We start from the raw sequence: 17,354 nt of genomic DNA on the forward strand, positions 1-17,354 counted from the left end.
AAAGTAACATACATAAATAAACAGATTCCTGCAGTGGTGACATATTGCACGGCCCCGTGGCACTTCATCCTACATGACCTCTAACTCACAGCCAGATGAACGTTTAGAGCGAGCGGTTTCAGCCGGGTCTGAGAGAATTAAAAATACATAAATGTAGATGATAGAAAAACATTGTCTGTGTGCAGTCATGTTTAGAAGAGCTGCAGTTGAAGAGGTTTGCGTCATCACAACAGATGTGACATGTTTGTCATGTATGAAGGACGCCTGCTCATCAAACTGCTTTCACTTCCACTTTTTCCCTCTTCCTTTCCTTTTTCTATTTATACCAGAATTTACTTCCCGGCAGCCATTTCCGTTTCCTTCTGTTGTTCCTGACTTCTTTAAAAAACATCTTATATTTCAGAAATGTTCGATTTTTTGAGTTAGTTAAAGGTGTAATGGCACGTGTCCTTTCGTGGCGCGGTTATTACAGAGCCTACATGTTTATTGTTGCTCAAAGCAGGGCGAGACATTTAGCTCACTTTATGTGCAGAGACTCAAGTTGTCTCAAGTGCTGACCTTGACCCTTGACCCTTTGCTCCATCTTAACCCTGATATAACCTAGGATTGACAGAAGTAAGGATGTCAACATTTTGGAGCGCAGCATGTTTTAAAAACAATACAATCTCTTTATTTTGGGGATTTTGTGCCTTTACTGTAGAGACAGGACAGTGGACAGAGTCGGAAATCAGGGAGGGAGGGAAGTCTCCTAACTTAAGTGTAACATGTTGTTCTGCTTTCTCCTAAAGATGGCAGCAGCAAGCCTAGATTGCAACCCTTTTAAATATTCAGTCACTCTGCAGAGAAACTGCAGAGAGGGTTAGAACTCTTCAAGGGTTCGACTCCCCTTGGCATTTGACTCGAGGCGGCTCCTACATAAGGCTTGAAGCAAAACAGCAAGAAAGCACGTAAACATGAAGTCTGTGTCAAAACTAAGAATCAAAAGTCAAAAGTTCAGGTGGCGAGGGATGATCCCTGGGTAAAACATGGTGAAAAGGAGAGAGTATATATGCTCTGCAGCCTCCTTAAACACAGGGGAGCCAAGTGTGATCCAGTGTGCAGACGACCCTGGCCTTCAGACGGCCAGGGTCAACACAGGATCAGTATTTAAACACAGTCATGAAGAAGGAAAACATCAGGCTGTTGGTGCAGATTTAAGACGGCTGCAGCGATGTGCCCTTATTTTGCGTTTAGGTAATGAAAGTTACGACTAAAAATTCCCACCAACCTGTGTGCATGACCTTCAAAAAGTACATGACGGTTTCACTCAATTCTCCCCTTCTGTGGGGAATAACCACCCACACTTTATAGTTGATGCAGTTACAGTGTGAAAGAAACCTGGTGTGATGAAAAGAGGAAGTGATTTGTGGTGTCAGTGTCTTGCCCTGTCAGCACTTCTGTCTTCTACTTCTGTCACTCCGCTGCTGGACTTTCCCCTGCTCTGCTCGAGTGTTTTGAAAATGAAACAGTTTTTGTATCAGTTAGCTTTGTGCCTTCATGATGTGAAGTTAATCTGGAGATTTAAAATGCAGAGGGTGTCTCTTACTATCTGGGATGTGGTGGATATTTTAGAGTGAGTTTTTAAGGCTTTTGAAGGAGGATTCATTTGAGAGTCACTGATATGCGAGGTAGGTGTGTTTTTATCTCTCTACTGATGAAGGTCGACCGCTGCTCAGTGAAGGCTCCTGATCAGCTACCAGAACTTCTTAAGATGGCTAAATACATTTAAAATGATTCAGGAGAGAACGTTGTTTTTTTGGAGTTAATTGCTGAAAGGCGTTTGAATCTTGTCTTCTGTCCCCCTGCTCCGTCTCTGGTGTTGGACCTTCAGCTGCCTGCAGACGTGTTGAGGCTGAAGGAGCGCTGTGCCGTCACCAAGAAGGAGCTGGCTGTGCGTCTCAGTACTCCTCATGTTGCCAACATCAAACAGAGCTGTGACACTAAGGTTTGTTTTTTTTTTTGTAACTTTTTATGTAATTCAACATTTTTGTCTCCAAGGGAGGAAGTGGGAATTCACGGTGGTGCAGTGGTCAGCGCTGTTGCCTCACAGCGAGCAGGTTCCCTGTCTGACAGGAGCCTCTTGTGTGGAGTTTGAATGTTCTCTCCGTGCATGTGTGTTCTCCGGCTTCCTCCCACAGTCCAAAGACATGCTCGTTGGGTTAACTGGTGACTCTCTGAATGCGAGTGTGGCTGGTTGTCTGTCTCTATATGTCAGCGCTGTGATTGGCTGGCAAACAGTCCAGTTTGTAACCCCGCCTCTCGCTTAATGACAGCTGTGATCCAGCTGCCCCGCGACCCCGATGGACCCTGATCAGTAAAAGCAGCATAGATAACAGAATGATTAAGGAAGGAAGGACGGGTCCCTTTGCAGGCAGATTTTAGTTTTGGTAAAAGTGTAAAAGAATGTTTTTATATTTTTAAATGTTTAATGTTCCAGATGAAAATGTTTTTGTATCGTCCGTGGTTAAACGTCTGCTATGTTTTTGTTTTCCAGGTGCAGCAGTTGATGAAAGCAGCGAGGAATGGTACCAAGGACGGTTTGGAAAAGACAAAGTTAGCCATGATTCGCAAAGTGTCCTTCCTGCAGAGAAAGGACTCCACAGGTTGGAAGACATCATATTCATGTACTTGCTCATATCTCTGTATATAAAGCCTATATAGATATTTATTTATTTCCTGTTTATTGCATATAGTTCTGTTCACATCTGTTAGACGGATCACTGTCCACTTATATCTCTACTCTGTCGATCTATTTTATATTTTAACTTTATATTTTTGGTTTAATGTTTAGTCTACCTGCACTGATGTTCATTTACTGCTCTGTGTCCCCCGGGGTCAAATAAAGTTTTTTTTTTTTTTTTTTTTTTTTTAAGATTTATTTTGGGCTTTTCGTGCCTTTAATGCAGAGAGAGGACAGTGGATAGAGTCAGAAACCAGGGAGAGAGAGCGGGAAATGACATGCGGAAAGGGGCCACGGGTGGAAGCGAACCCGGGCCTACCGCTCGAGACGAGAGTCTCAATACATGGGACACGCGCACTAACCATTGCGCCACTAGCGCGCCCCTCAAATAATGTTTTTTGAATTTGAATTGTGACCTTTAGCCCAGAGGGCGTTTTATTCTCGTGCATACATTGCAGACTTTTATAACCAGTCCTGAAATATGAAATAAACCGACATTTAAACCACCCCAGCCCTGGTATATAAACATTCAAATAATGATTTATAACCTCCAAAAAAAACTTCAAAACATGCCGGCATATTAAGAGACGGATCTGAGAACGAGCAATGAGTTGACAGTTATTGTCTGAATGTAAGAATATGAACAACACCTGGAGTACAAAGCTTGCAATCAAAAAGTTTTTAAGTCTGCGTTTCAGACAGTTTTCAGTCATGGAGCCCGAGCTGCGTTTCAGATCGTTCATAAATATCAGAGACTTTGAAACAAATGAACACATGTTGCGTTTAAAGCTGCAGTTGTCCTTTTAAAGGTCTCAAACAAACTGAACAGATTCTTTTGTATTTCTGTCTTGGTGTTAATAAAGTTTTGTGTGTTTCCAGCCGATGGAAAGGATGATGCAGGTTACATGGACGTGTCTGTGTGTGAATTAAAACATCCTCCACCTCAGCTCAGCCCCATGCCAGAGGGACTCAGCAGTCAGCAGGTGTGTGTGTGTGTGTGTGTGTGTGTGTGTGTGTGTGTGTGTGTGTGTGTGTGTGTGTGTGTGTGTGTGTGTGTGTGTGTGTGTGTGTGTGTGTGTGTGTGTGTGTGTGTCAGTTTACTCTACTGCATTATAGAATGCAGAGTGGTTTCATTGAGTCAGTGTTTGGTTCAAATCTCCAACGTGTGTGTTCAATCCAGTTTGATGTGACTGAGTGGGTCTCCTGCAGGTCGTCAGACGTCTCATCCTCAGCTCCATCGTGCAGAGTGAGAGCAGCTACCTGGACTCCCTGAAGAGAATCCTCCAGGTGAGTCACATCTCTCCTCTCAGCTAACGTCTGCGGCGCCGCAGGTCAGACTGTGGAGAAGCTCTGTTTCTGTGTACGCCGTGTTTCAAGAGAGTTTCAGGTCATTTTAGCACTAGTACAAAAAGTTCTAGAGTCGCTCCAGTAGATGCTTTATCAGTCTGTTGGAGGCAGGAACGTCCACTAATAGTTGTTATTAAGTCGCTGACAGGCTCAGATTGTTATTCTAAGTGTGTGACATCATTACAGTGAGGATCCCTGCAGCGACAGGCATTTATGTAAAGAATAAAATCATTTATCAGGAACAGCTGTTACATCCTTCTCTCGCCATTGGCAAAAACTTAGTTTTATCTTGCATTGAATAAATTGATAAAAAAATATATATATATCTGCTGCAAGTGTTTACTGTAAAGAGAGTTCTCTTTTTATGTGTGACTTTTCACACTAAAATGTAATATAAATCAAGTATATCCTCTGAAAATAACTCTGTGAGTCATGACTGTCTACAATGGGTGTAACACCCGAGTCCCACTGTCTGTGATGCTTTCAGAGTTTTCTGAGTCCTATCTTCAGTTTGTTTACATCGCCCGGACGGCCGGCTGACTCCTCCCCTCGTGTATAAAAGTTGTTTAATTGAGGGACTAGAGAAAAGAAGAATAACATACTGTACTCACTGCTTCTAGATCACGCTCATTTCAGGTAAATTTACATGCAGTGTGAAGATACGAGCATAATAAAGATCGCTAGCATTAGCGTGCTAACACAACAATGCAGCGCAAGTTGTTTTGGTTTCATGCTGGTGCTCAAGGGCGACATCTGCTGGATCAAAAAAATCGCATATAAAGCCTTTAATCTAAAGTTATTCGACTACAGTGTCAAAAAAATATCATATTAAGCCTTTAAAGTAAATACCTATCAGTGAATTTTGACCAAACTAATCTTTGTATCATGAGAGGCTGAGAGCAGAGGTTTGAAACATCTTGACTTTTAATCAGTGACATCCTCGCTGTCCTTTTGATATCCAATCACCTGGCGGCGGCTTTCTTCTGTTTTTACGAGACAGTGTGATTGCATTTGAAGAATTTGCATTCCTGTCGTTGTATTGACTTGTTGTTTGATGTGTTGATACTGTCGGGTGGTGTCTGTATGTAAAAAGGAAGAATGAGCCTGACTGTCCGGAGAGAACTACAGTAATGTCTGCTCTCTGTGCTGCATGTAGTGAAAATGTTTTTTGACTCATAACACCAAGTTTGTACTTCTTCAGAGAACGAGCAATTCTCCTATTTTTGGAAGACATTTCTCACACATATCTCATGAGTCTCCGGGAGAGTGTTTGGTTGTCTGTCTCTATATGTCAGCCCTGTGATTGGCTGGTGAAAAGTCCAGAGTGTAACCCCGCCTCTCGTCCAATCACAGCTGGGTTCGGCTCCAGCCTCCCACAAACCCTGAACGGGTAAAAGCGGTAAAGATAACGGATGAAATCAGGCTCAGGATTTGATTAAACTGTATTAAACATATTTCACTTCTCAACTTAAAAATAACAAACAGGCTTCGTCTGCATGTTACCCTGGTGACAGATTTAAGAAAAGACAAACAGCTGATCCATCTGTGTCCTCCAGGAGTACCAGAAGCCGATGATGGAGCCTCAGAACTGGATCCTGAGCCCCAAGAAGGTCCGTCAGATCTTCTACCGCCTGCAGGAGATCCATCAGTGCCACTCCATGTTCCAGATCGCGCTGGCGTCCCGCGTGGCCGAGTGGGATCACAGCGAGAAGATCGGAGACCTGTTTGTCGCCTCGGTCGGTCTCTCACTCAGACCTCTCCTTTCCTTCTCTACCTTGATTCCTCCTGCACAGTTATTCTAGCTCCTCTTAAAACCTTAGTGTGTGAAAACAACTAACAGAGTCCTGATGTCACTCTGCTTCCTCCACAGTTCTCAAAGTCCATGGTGCTGAACGTGTACAGCGACTACATCAACAACTTCACCAACGCCATGGCTCTGATCAAGAAGGCCTGCATGTCCAAACCTGCTTTCCTCGACTTTCTCAAGGTGCTCGCATTTCGTTTCTTAACCGTTAACATTTTGAAGTCCAGAGTCTGAGATCACCACTGTCGTCCCAGTTCTTACTCTTCTTACTGAGATGTAGAAAGTAGAGACAAGAAAACATATTTATATTTTCATTTCATTGTACAGTGTTCCCCTTTGTTATGTTTTTGTATTATATCTTTGCTTTGATACAGTGTATAACTTCTGTACAGTTTATTTTAATTTACTTAGCTGTTACTACAACTTATTTATTTTTTATTTTATTTGTACTGTTCTACTCTTTTTTTCTTATAATGCTATTCTATTTTATACATAATTTAAACTTTTTTGTAGAAGCTGACTCAGGGAGAAACACACAAAAATTCCAATGTACCTGTGCAAATGGCAATAAACATCTATTCTATTCTATTTTGAATTGTTGCACGCTGTTTGTGCATGCATGTTGTCTCTGACAGAACTACATCTACTTCTTCTGATGCTTTGATTGCACACTAGTTGTACTGAGTAACCCATTGTGAGGCATCGTGATATCAAGTCAAATCATTGACAGGATAATTGAATCCAATCAGGAGACAAGTGAAGATGCACAACGCTTGTTTTAATTCCCCTTACTGGAATCCATTTTTTATAGACTTGCTTTTATGTGATTTTTCCTTTAAAGGTCTATCCCTTCCCTTTATTAATTTTATTGATTTTAACCTTTTTATCTTTCTCTTCTTTAAATGTTTTAGCCTTTAACTGTATCCCTTCCTGTATTCATTTTACTGCTCTTAGTCTTTTTTAAATTCCTCCTCCTTTTATCGTTTAACTCTTCAGCTCTCTGTTGCTTTATTCATTTAACCAATGTCCCGTTTATCCCTTCTTTTTATCTTCATTCTGTGTTTACAGCCTGTGATGTGATGTCGTCCCACTCTCCCTCAATTTTAATTTTGTTCTCTCCTGGTTGATTTTAAACTCATTTTCCTTCAATGTATTGAACTGCCTCTCCATACCTGCCTGTTGACTCTATATCATTCCTGTTATTTGCATTTTTACAATTTTGCCCTCTCTGTTGACCTCTGTTCTGTTGTTGTTTTGCTGTATTTGCTCTGCACAGCACTTTGTAAACATTTGTTTTTAAAGGTGCTATAACCATAAAGATATTATTATTATATATATATTTTTTTTTGCATTCACATACTAGAGGAAACTGATGAACTTGTACTTTTCATGTGATTTCCAGAAGAAGCAGGCGACCAGTCCAGACAGAATCACTCTGTACGGTCTGATGGTCAAACCCATCCAACGCTTCCCTCAGTTCATCCTGCTGCTGCAGGTGAGTCACACACACACACACACACACACACACACACACACACACACACACACACACGTCAGCGCTGCGTGGCTTCATCACAGGAGATCGTGTGATCAGTATTTTAAATCTGCTTCCATCCAGTGGACACGACTTTGATTGGAGGTTTTCAGGCTCTTCAAAATAATCACACCAGCCAGGCTCTCTCTGCCCCTCCTTACCTCCCCCCCTGTCACATCCAGGTGCTTCAACAGTCTTTGTTGTTGTTGTTGTTGATCAGGACATGTTGAAGAACACTCCTAAGTCGCACACCGACCGGCTCCCCCTGCAGCTCGCGCTCACCGAGCTCGAGACGCTCGCAGAGAAGCTGAACGAACAGAAGCGTCTGGCTGACCAGGAGGCGGAGATCCAGCAGTTAGCTCACAGTGTCGGGGACAGAAACCTCAACAAGGTGAAGCACACGTTACTTTATAACACACACACTCATGGTTTGTTACACATCCTGATAAACACGGACGCTGTTTCTGTTTACTTTGGTTTATTCACTCAGGGGTCTGCCTCTGGTGTCCAAGAATATTTTGCTATTTTAAAAACAATTCTTTTGATACCTTGTGGTGGCATAAGAGCATTGGAAAGCCTATCAACGCGTTTAAAATCCAAATTCATTGGCAGTAAGAATGCACCAATTATTGTCACCGATTTTGGAGTAGCAGTGCCTCACATTTTAAAAACAGGCTTTTCAGAGGCTCATAGTTTGGATTCTCATAACGTCACTGAGAGTGCACTAAGCGATCTCCTGTAAACGGGGAACTTCTCTTCTTGTGTTTGCAGCTGCTGAACTCGGAGCAGAGGCAGCTGATCCAGTGCGAGCTGCTGACTGAAATCGTGTACGGGGACAAAGGTCAAGTCATCAAGTCCAAGGAGAGGAAGGTGTTCCTCCTCAACGACACGCTGATCTGTGCCAACGTCAACCTGAAGTAAGAAACCTGCTCGACCCTGAAGCTGGAGTACGGCTCAGATGGATGTTTGTTTTTTTTGGTTCTTCATTGTAAAAGAACTTCAAACCTTTAAATGTGAGCATTGTTAAACATTTACAACATTTCTCATATGATAATTAGCTGCTTCTCAGATCGTCGTATAAAGTTAAAGGTGGAGTCAGCGCATTGTTTGTTGCAGCTTGTAAACACAACATTCAAACTGGGCCCCTCCTCCTGGGCTCATCACTCCCAGAAGCCCCGCCCCCTGCAGGAAGTAGTGTGTACGTTTACTGCTTGTACCTACACTGCAAGCTAACGCACGCTAGCACAAGCTAACCGCCGGTGTTCATCACCTGCCTGTCCAACAGGAAGTAGACCAACTCCACGTCCACGGGTAAAAGACAACACAAGGTTCACCCTCGTTTTAGAACGAGCTTTATCCACTTGGTGTTTCTCCTCACTCTGATTATATTTTCTCTTCTTTGCTGCTACGTCCACGTCCGTCATATTCACCGGTTTGAATCTCGTCCAATCACTGAACTGTCTCCACTCCTAAACTCGCCTGCTGTGCTCTCATTGGCTGGAGGAAACACACCAGCTCCGCCCAGAAACGTCCCGAGTCGACCAGAACAGTAAAATCCAGTCAGAGGACAGAGTCTCTGCAGACACAGTCACAACCACACATGTATGGAGGCCCAGAAGGGACGATGGAGCAGCTTCACTTTAGGAGAAGTCTGTCTTTTATTTTGAAGGAGAAGTCTGTATTTTATTTTTTTCAGAAAAGAGTTGCTGACTCTGCCTTTAAATTTAATGCATGCCCAAGCTAACTCCACACAGAGTCTGGAAGGAGATTATTTCTACACTACCAGGTTTCCCATGTTTATTAAAATCATCAGATATGATTGTGATCTCTGCAGTTCATGTGATATAAAAACTAAAAGAGTTGGAGCAACCAATGCAGCTTAAATGTTAAAACCCCTTCGGCTACTAAAGGGATTGAATTTGCTTGCAAATTTGTGGGCGTAGATTTCAAGGATTATATCATCAGTAAGCTGTCTGTGGTCCGTTTCAACCGGCTGACCCAGACACATACAAACTGCACTTTCAACCTAGGAAGAAAAAAAACTCCTTAGAAAATATAACCATTTGAAAAGTCTGAAACACAGATACATTTCCACTAAGAGAAGCGGGAAGCTGCAAACTTTCATCTTTAAGAAAGTGAAGTGAAGATCCCTGTAAGCTCCCCCCCTTTATCTTCATCATGTTACTGCCTTGTTACTTATCTGTAGAGTATGTTTGTCCACCAGGGGTCCCCCCGACATCAGCAGCCTGGTCCCTGTGGGTCCTAAGTACACGGTGAAGTGGTGCTCCCCCTTGCTGCAGACTCAGGTGGTGGAGGTGGGACAGGACAGTCTGCAGAACAGAGAGGGAGTCGTCACAGTCAGGAGGCACAACTCCACCTCCAGCACCTTGGGTATGTCTCCAAGTCAGCGTCATCGACTCAACACAAAACACCACATGACATTACACTGAGGAGACCGAGCATGTGCAACGTTTATCCAGCAACTTAACCATGAATTTATAAAGTTCTTCTACGGCATCACTCAGATTTCTTAGTGTGCCTTATTTGAATTCTTTTATTAAACATTATCTCACAGTTTTTCTCTGAAAGCATCTCTGAAAATCATGCTGCTTGATGATGTCATCATCCCTGCTGAAAGTCCTCTTTTTGAAATTTTTTTTTTTTTTTCCTCTAACCTTTATTCAACCTTGAAACTCCCGATTCAAATTTCCTTTCAGGGACACTTGACCAGAACACACCATTAAAGTTGAAGTTTAAAAACAAAACAAAACATAAACTTAAAGCAAACAAGCAGAAGTGTAAAACCACTTCCCTCTGATTACATGGTTATGATGTACAGGATCAAATAAACAAATATGTTTATTCTCTGTAGCTCAGTGGGTGAAACCACTGCTAGAGTGATCTGAGGGTACAGGGTTTGATTCCCGAGACTAATGAGGCGCCTCACTTACAACGGAAAAGAGTGCCTGAGTGTGTAGTAAGTTGTTTAAAAGTAAAATCCGATGTGTCCTTGTGAAAGACACTTAACCCCAAGTTGCTCCTGCTGCTTCGTTGGCAGTGTGTGAATGTGTATGAATGGATGAGTTAATACTGATGGACTCTTTACACAGCAGCCTCTACCATCAGTGTGTGAATGTGTAGGTGTGACCTGCAGCGTAAAAGAGCTTTGAGTAGTCAGAAAACTAGAAAATAAATATACCAGCTCAAGTCCATTTTACATCATGCCTTGTCCAGGTCACCGCTCCAATGAAGAGATTCAAATCTCAAGATCTCAAATGTAAAATAAAAGTTATAAAACAAATCTTAACTTGGCGCTCCAATCGGATTAATAACTAGATAAAAGACGATGACTTTTGTGCCACTTTGATGCTAATTTGGTGGTAAATGAAGCGTCATTGCAGCGCCCTTTGTGTTTCAGGTAAAGTGTTCCTGGGTCCTCCTCGGCTGTACCAGGACCTGGAGGAGCTGCAGCACGACCTGGGCGTGGTGGAGGAGGTGTCGGTGCTGGTCAGCACGCTGCATGGAACCTACCAGGTGACAGACTGTTTCCTGTTTGAATCAGTCATGTGTTAAATGAACTGATAGTCATTTTTACACCTAAAATGTTTAACAAAGGATCAAAGAAACGGAGCTAAGACAGTCTAACTCGTTGATCCTTTCCGTCTCCTGTGTCAGAATCTGAACACCACCGTGTCTCAGGACTGGTGTCTGGCTCTGCAGAGACTCATCCGCCTCAAGGAGGAGGAGATCCAGAACGCCAACAGGTGTCGCCTACGTCTGTCCGTGCCGGGGAAACCCGACAAGTGAGTGTCAGGAGGTTCACTGAGGCTCGGACTCAGAGTGGATGTAGCTTCAAATGTCTTATCTCATGAACTCTCTCTCTCTCTCTCAGATCCGGTCGTCCTGTGAGCATCATGGTGGTCTTCAACACGCCCAGCCCGCTCACTAAGATCTCCTGGGTGAACCGGCTCCACCTCGCCAAGATAGCCCAGAGTGAGTACAGAGAGGGAGAGAGAGAGAGGGAGAGGGAGAGGGAGAGGGAGAGAGAGAGAGAGAGAGAGAGAAGAGAGAGACAGACACGAGAGAGAGAGAGAGAAAGAGTGAGAGGGGAACCACATGCAGGAAAGGAGCCACAGGTCAGACTTGAACCTCTGTGTCTAAAATATAGTAAATATAGTGTGCGTGTGTGTGTGTGTGTGTGTGTGTGTGTGTGTGTGTGTGTGTGTGTGTGTGTGTGTGTGTGTGTGTGTGTGTGTGTGTGTGTGTGTGTGTGTGTGTGTGTGTGTGTGTGTGTGTGTGTGTGTGTGTTCAGGACAGGAAAACACTCCGGGCTGGGAATGTGCAGAAGAAGAAACCAAGACAAAAGCTCCGTTCACTTTACCTCTGTTGACCTGCACACTTCCTGTTTTCTCCCCCAGAACGCACACGCTCAAGGTGAGCTCGTTACTGACACACAAAACAACACAGATACACACAGATAAACACAATTCACCAGGAGAAGAAGAATCTCTGCTTTCATGTTGTGTTTCCTTTGAGCTTTGAGCTGTGACACAGATCAGCTGTTTCTTCAGAGCTGATAATTACATCAGAGTGATGCTGAAGGAGGAGGAAGGAAGGAAGGAAGGAAGGAAGGAAGGAGGAATTCAATGTGAAAATAACAAAGCGTGAAAGAGCATTAGAGGATGATGAAATCTAGAGCATCTCACATTTAATATGACTCTTCAGGACCAGATCGTCATCTTCTGTTTCTATTCATTGGAACAGAACTGAGGGGTGATGTGGCTGCGACAGAGTTGAATAAATGCTCTCACAGATAGATAGATACTTTATTGATCCCGAGGGGAAATTAAAAATGACTGACTGAATGAATCATATAAACACATTTTCTGCTTTACAAATGACTCCATGAATGTTTTTAAAAATATGGACATAACAAATGACCATCGTATCATTTTATTTCCCATCCTCTTCTCTCTTCTTCTCCTCTTTTCGATCAGTGGTGTTTATTTGTCGTTGAGTTATCTCTGAAGATGTGATGAGATCTGCATCTGTTCACAGAGAATGTTTTATCCCCTCTGCGATGTTTGAGTCAAAGTTAACTGTGTGGGTGTCCTGTAGTAAATCCTATCCTCTCTCTCTCTCTCTGTCTCTCTTTCTCTCTCGTGTCTGTCTTTCTCTCTCTCTCTCTCTCTCGTGTCTGTCTCCCTCTCTCTCCCTCACTCTCTCTCTCTCTCTCTCTCTCTCTCTCTCTCTCTCTCTCTCTCTCTCTCTGTGTTTGTAGCTGGAGGCGGCTCTCCACAGTCCGTCTCAGTCCAGTCTGCTGGGTTTCTGCACGGCCAGCACGTCTCTACCTCAGGGTTACCTCTGGGTGAGTTCAGCTAACGGCGGTCTACCTCCCTCTGAGATTCACATGAACCAGAGCTGATTAAAAACTTTAACATTGTGTGTCTGTAATGTGTGCTTTCTTACCTTTAAATAAACCGAAAATCTCCGCTATGAGTTCAATAATCAGCCAAATGAGGCGTCGGTCCTCCAGCTCGTTGATGGTAAAAGTCTTCATCACATATGTAGGTCAATATATAAATATCTGTCTCCCCCATTATGTCGAAACTTTAATCTAATAATCCAATATTTGCTCGTACAACTTGGAAATGTCCCATTTTATTCTAAATCCTCATCCCCATGTTTTTCTAAAACTAATATGTGTCTCTAGTCTGTCTACAAACCCCCCAATGATGAGAAAAGTCCATCCTCTCAGTCTTTTACCTGCTCTACTTTTCAGAAAATATGTGCTCAAACAGGCCGTTTGGAGATTTTCCCTTCATGACATCACAAAGGGCAGTAGCCCCTCCCCTAGGTGGGTGACACTCCCACAGCTGGGTGTTTGTTCTGCCCTCTGAGTCTGCCTTCTCACCGTAAACAATAGGGCATGGAGCGAGAAAGCCTGAGACCACCCAAGCCCTTCCAGAGAGGGGGCATGGTCAGGCACAGCTCATTTACATATTTAAAGATACAGACACAGAAACAGCCTGTTCTGAGCAGGGCTGAAATAGAGGGGTTTATAGACATGATCAAGTACAGGATCAGAGTTGATTTAGAACAAGAAACTTCACACACATGTTTTGAGGAGCTCTCAGACTTATTTACACTGGTTGAAGAGGAGGAGGATATGTGACCTTTAAATTTGAAACAACCAATTAATTCATTTTCTTTGTACATGTATTGCTGTATTTCATCACATTTGTTTCATTCTGCATGTTTCTTTTGATATTTTTAAATAGCTAGGTCTCTTTTGTTTATATTTCCAGGTTGCTGGTGGAGGAAGCAGCTCAAACCACAGCGGTGAGGTGGAGATCTTCTCCCTGAACCGATCGGCTCCTCGTCTGGTGAAGACCGTCCCTCTGAGGGCCCCCGTCCTCTGTTTGGAGTACGTGAAGGAGCCCAGCGCCTTCATGGAGGAGAGGGAGGCAGAGAAAACACAAAGTGCGGCTAAGATCGGGAACATCATCTGTGTGGGTCTGCAGGATGGCAGGTCAGTGGTTTCTATCAGTCTGCAGAGACAAAGGGACTGAGGGTCTTTTACTGAGACGTTTTATGGTACTGTGTCTGTCAGTTATATGTTGATCTTAAAAACACAGTCTCTGAACACCTCATGTGTTGACCTCTCTCTTGTATCATAGAATGTGTAGTATTTGACTTTTGGCTGTCTCCTTGTCTCCGCAGCATCCATGTTTACAGCAGCGTGGACACAGCCGTGCAGTGTCTGCTGACCTTGGTGAACCCCGACAGCTGTCCCGTCCTCTGCCTCAAACACTCGCTGTCGTTCCTCTTTGCCGGCCTGGCCAACGGCAAAGTAGCCGTGTACCACAGGAAGGCTGGAGGTGAGCGAGCGCTGCAGCCGGAGGAGAGTGAGGAGGCTGGGCTCCACATTCACAATATTACACTGCAGTAATAGTGAGTGAGCAGAGAGTGATGAGTAGGTGTTAACTTGTGCTTTCCCCCTCCCGTCAGAGAGACTGTGGGACGTGGACTCCTGCAGGCTGGTCTCTCTGGGCTCTGAGCCAGTCAGCTGTCTGCTCACGCTTGAAGACTCTGTGTGGGCCAGCTGTGCAAACCACGTGACAGTCATACAAGGATCCAGCCTGCACATACAGGTATGCACACTCATGATCATCAGGTGGGCAGCATCAGATCTGGATTTTTATCTGGGCTTTTCAGGTAAATGCAGCTTAAAGGATTGATGTGTAACTCTGATCCCTAGTGTTTAAAATGGGTACTGCAGTCTAAATTCTAAACATTGTAGAGAGCTGTCTCCCCCCCTCCTCTCTAGAGTCTATGCTCACACAGGTTGCCATGTAGAAACATGCAGAGGCTTTTTAGGTCGGGTACAATCACTTCTATCTGAACCACTTCTCTTGCCCGCTTCCATCGCTGCAACACCTGTTGGTTTGACCTGATAACTGCTCTCATATCTGGCAAACTGAGGGGTGTCCAAAACGCCTTAAAACCGCCTACCTTCTCTGATCCAAACAAATCCAGAGCATTCAGCACCAGAATCTAAAGTTAGAAGGAGGACATACTGGCTGCTGCATTGTTGTCAGAGAAGCCAGCACTTCAACATAGCATGTTTCCTTAATGTCTGATCATATAAGCTCACTATATCATTTCACTCACTACAAATCTTACTGGTTGCTCCTTTAAAATAAGTGTAATTTGACATTTTTTACAAAATACAGACATATGCACCTGCTTGGATTTGAGTTTTTGCGGAGTTGGCTGCTCTCAGGAGGAGAACTATAAAAAATTCACCCAAAAACTTGTGACTCTGAAGCGTGGGAGTGTTTTCAGCAGAGACGGTAATGCGGTGCTCCATAAGCTCTGCAAACTGAAGATGACGATTCAAAGGAGTAAAGCTGCAGGAATGCACCTTTTGAAGAGGGCATCGTCCTCCTCACATTTTGTCCTCACTAAAGCATGATAATTCATTGGGATTATAAACCTGCAGAACTTGTTTTTAATTCTCTAAATGTTTCTTTGTTAACCCCCCTGATGAGAGTTGTTTCTGGTGCATTATGAGATAAATATAAAAAATAAAAAAGAATCAATTTTAGAAACAAATGTCCACAGCAGTACTCCCAACTATCAAGAAAATTAAAAACATAAAATAATATCATATAACAATGTACAAAGTATGGAAAGAGTTTGTGCAGCATGCAGTGTGCTGAGATTAAAATCCAATGAGGTGAATGTATGTCAGATATTTTACAAAGCTGGGACAGAGTCTGTGTGTGGGGGGGGGTATTATTAATGAGAGGAGCATAGGGGAAGAGACTCTCTTGTGGTGTGAGTTTTTTATCCTGATGGATCTGTGCACGGGGTGAGAGGGGTCGACCACAATTTCAACCTGCACGCCTCAGGGTGGTGTTCGGGTCGTGCAGAGATGGCAGATTGCAGCCAATCACTCCCTGCAGAACATGATTTTCTGCAGCCTGCTCTTGTCCTTGGCAGTGAAGCAGAGGGGGGAGGGGGGGGGGTTGGTCCCGGGGAGCTCATTTCTGAAATAAAAACTGTAAAGAGAGCATTTGAAGGCCAGTCCTCAAGAGCAAAAACATAAAACAACAGTCCTGCATTCTTCTTATCCTGCAGTATTTCTGAGGTTTGAACATGAAGGGAGGACTTTTTGTGAATTTCTCAAATGTGAGGTTGCTCTCGAAAGGTGACTCACAGGTTTCTAACATTTAGTTTTTGCTGCTGTAACTCTGATTAGCCCAAGCTGGTATTCATGAGGAGTGATTCTGTAAAGGCAATTTTCTTGAAAAGGTCTATAAAAATGTTGCCGAATTCTGAAGTTGGTCCACAAATAAATCATCACTCACGTCATTTATTTCACTCGAGAGTTTTTTCATTATTTCTGTGACAACATCCAAACCATAGCCTCACTAGCCGTTATGTCGCGCGCCCCATGTGCAGAGGCCGTAGTCCTCATTGTAGCGGCCGTGGGTTTGAATTCAACCTCGGCCCTTTGTTGCATGTCATCCCCCTCGCTCTCTCCTCCAAACACTTCCTGTCTCTCTTCAGCTGCCCTCTCCAATAAAGGCAAAAATTATCACGATCAAAAAGTAATTCAGAACCCAGAACCAAAACATGTCCAGATAAATCCATTAACTCACATAATAGGTCATACAAGATTCTTATATTAAATTAAACATTCCCCATAAATTATATTCTTATCTCTAATGATCTAAGTTAAAAGTTTTATTAGCATGAACTGAAATCAGAATTGTTAAATTAAATGCACTGTGATTTAAAATGGCTTTGACAGTACAGCTACCTTTGCAGAATATTTGAATGTTCAACATTTTTAAGAAGCTGCAGCGAGGACATCCCGTGTTTTTGTTCTTTTCTCGGTGTGAAGTCAAATTAACATTCAGCTCCACGAGCCTGAAACTGCTGGCTTTCAGCGCCGTGCTGCTGCCCTAGTTTCACTCAACAGCTGAACAATAATTCCACATATTTAAATGATTTTAGGTTTAATATTTGACGTCTTTCAGCTCCTGTTTCCATGTCCTTGTGTGTTCAAGTGTCTCGTCCTGCAGTCCCAGGCTGTCAGCTGTGATTCCCTCACAGCGCTCTGACTCTGATGGACTGTGTGAGGCATCAGGTGTGCGCTCTGTGTGTGTAGAAAGTCAGTCCTCTGGGGGCTCTCTGACACTTGTTGAGTGTGTTGAGAGCTTGACTGACAGATGAGTGTGTCTGGAGCTAACGGGCTGCCAGAGGCACTGTGACTCCTCTTCCTCTACTCCTCCGCGCTGAAGCTTGCCGCGCCGTCTCCGTGTGGACGGATGGAAAGTTTAATTGAGGAATGTGTTACTGTGTTCTGTACGTGTGCGAGCCGGCGACCTTTCTGCTACAATCAGGCTTTGTGAGGCTGTTGAAATATGAATTTCTTT

General features: G+C 43.6%; 1 protein-coding gene across 2 annotated transcripts in view; it reads left to right on the plus strand.

Moving 5' to 3' along the window:
* Positions 1-17,354, plus strand: part of LOC109981493 (rho guanine nucleotide exchange factor 10-like protein) — a 38,749-nt gene that overhangs the window by 13,678 nt on the left and 7,717 nt on the right. The window contains exons 8-25 of one of the 2 annotated variants that reach the window (XM_065961211.1): positions 1,871-1,984; positions 2,534-2,663; positions 3,599-3,702; positions 3,929-4,006; positions 5,623-5,802; positions 5,937-6,053; positions 7,273-7,365; positions 7,625-7,795; positions 8,176-8,321; positions 9,629-9,795; positions 10,823-10,938; positions 11,080-11,207; positions 11,297-11,397; positions 11,717-11,838; positions 12,686-12,772; positions 13,713-13,936; positions 14,128-14,285; positions 14,416-14,558. In XM_065961211.1, coding sequence (XP_065817283.1) covers positions 1,871-1,984; positions 2,534-2,663; positions 3,599-3,702; positions 3,929-4,006; positions 5,623-5,802; positions 5,937-6,053; positions 7,273-7,365; positions 7,625-7,795; positions 8,176-8,321; positions 9,629-9,795; positions 10,823-10,938; positions 11,080-11,207; positions 11,297-11,397; positions 11,717-11,838; positions 12,686-12,772; positions 13,713-13,936; positions 14,128-14,285; positions 14,416-14,558 — 2,379 coding nt within the window. The remainder of the gene's footprint in view (positions 1-1,870; positions 1,985-2,533; positions 2,664-3,598; positions 3,703-3,928; positions 4,007-5,622; positions 5,803-5,936; positions 6,054-7,272; positions 7,366-7,624; positions 7,796-8,175; positions 8,322-9,628; positions 9,796-10,822; positions 10,939-11,079; positions 11,208-11,296; positions 11,398-11,716; positions 11,839-12,685; positions 12,773-13,712; positions 13,937-14,127; positions 14,286-14,415; positions 14,559-17,354) is intronic. The other variant, XM_020630305.3, reaches the window with a different exon arrangement.

The sequence above is a fragment of the Labrus bergylta genome, chromosome 12 (genome assembly GCF_963930695.1).
Source record: "Labrus bergylta chromosome 12, fLabBer1.1, whole genome shotgun sequence".
In the NCBI taxonomy this organism is placed as follows: Eukaryota; Metazoa; Chordata; class Actinopteri; order Labriformes; family Labridae; genus Labrus; species Labrus bergylta.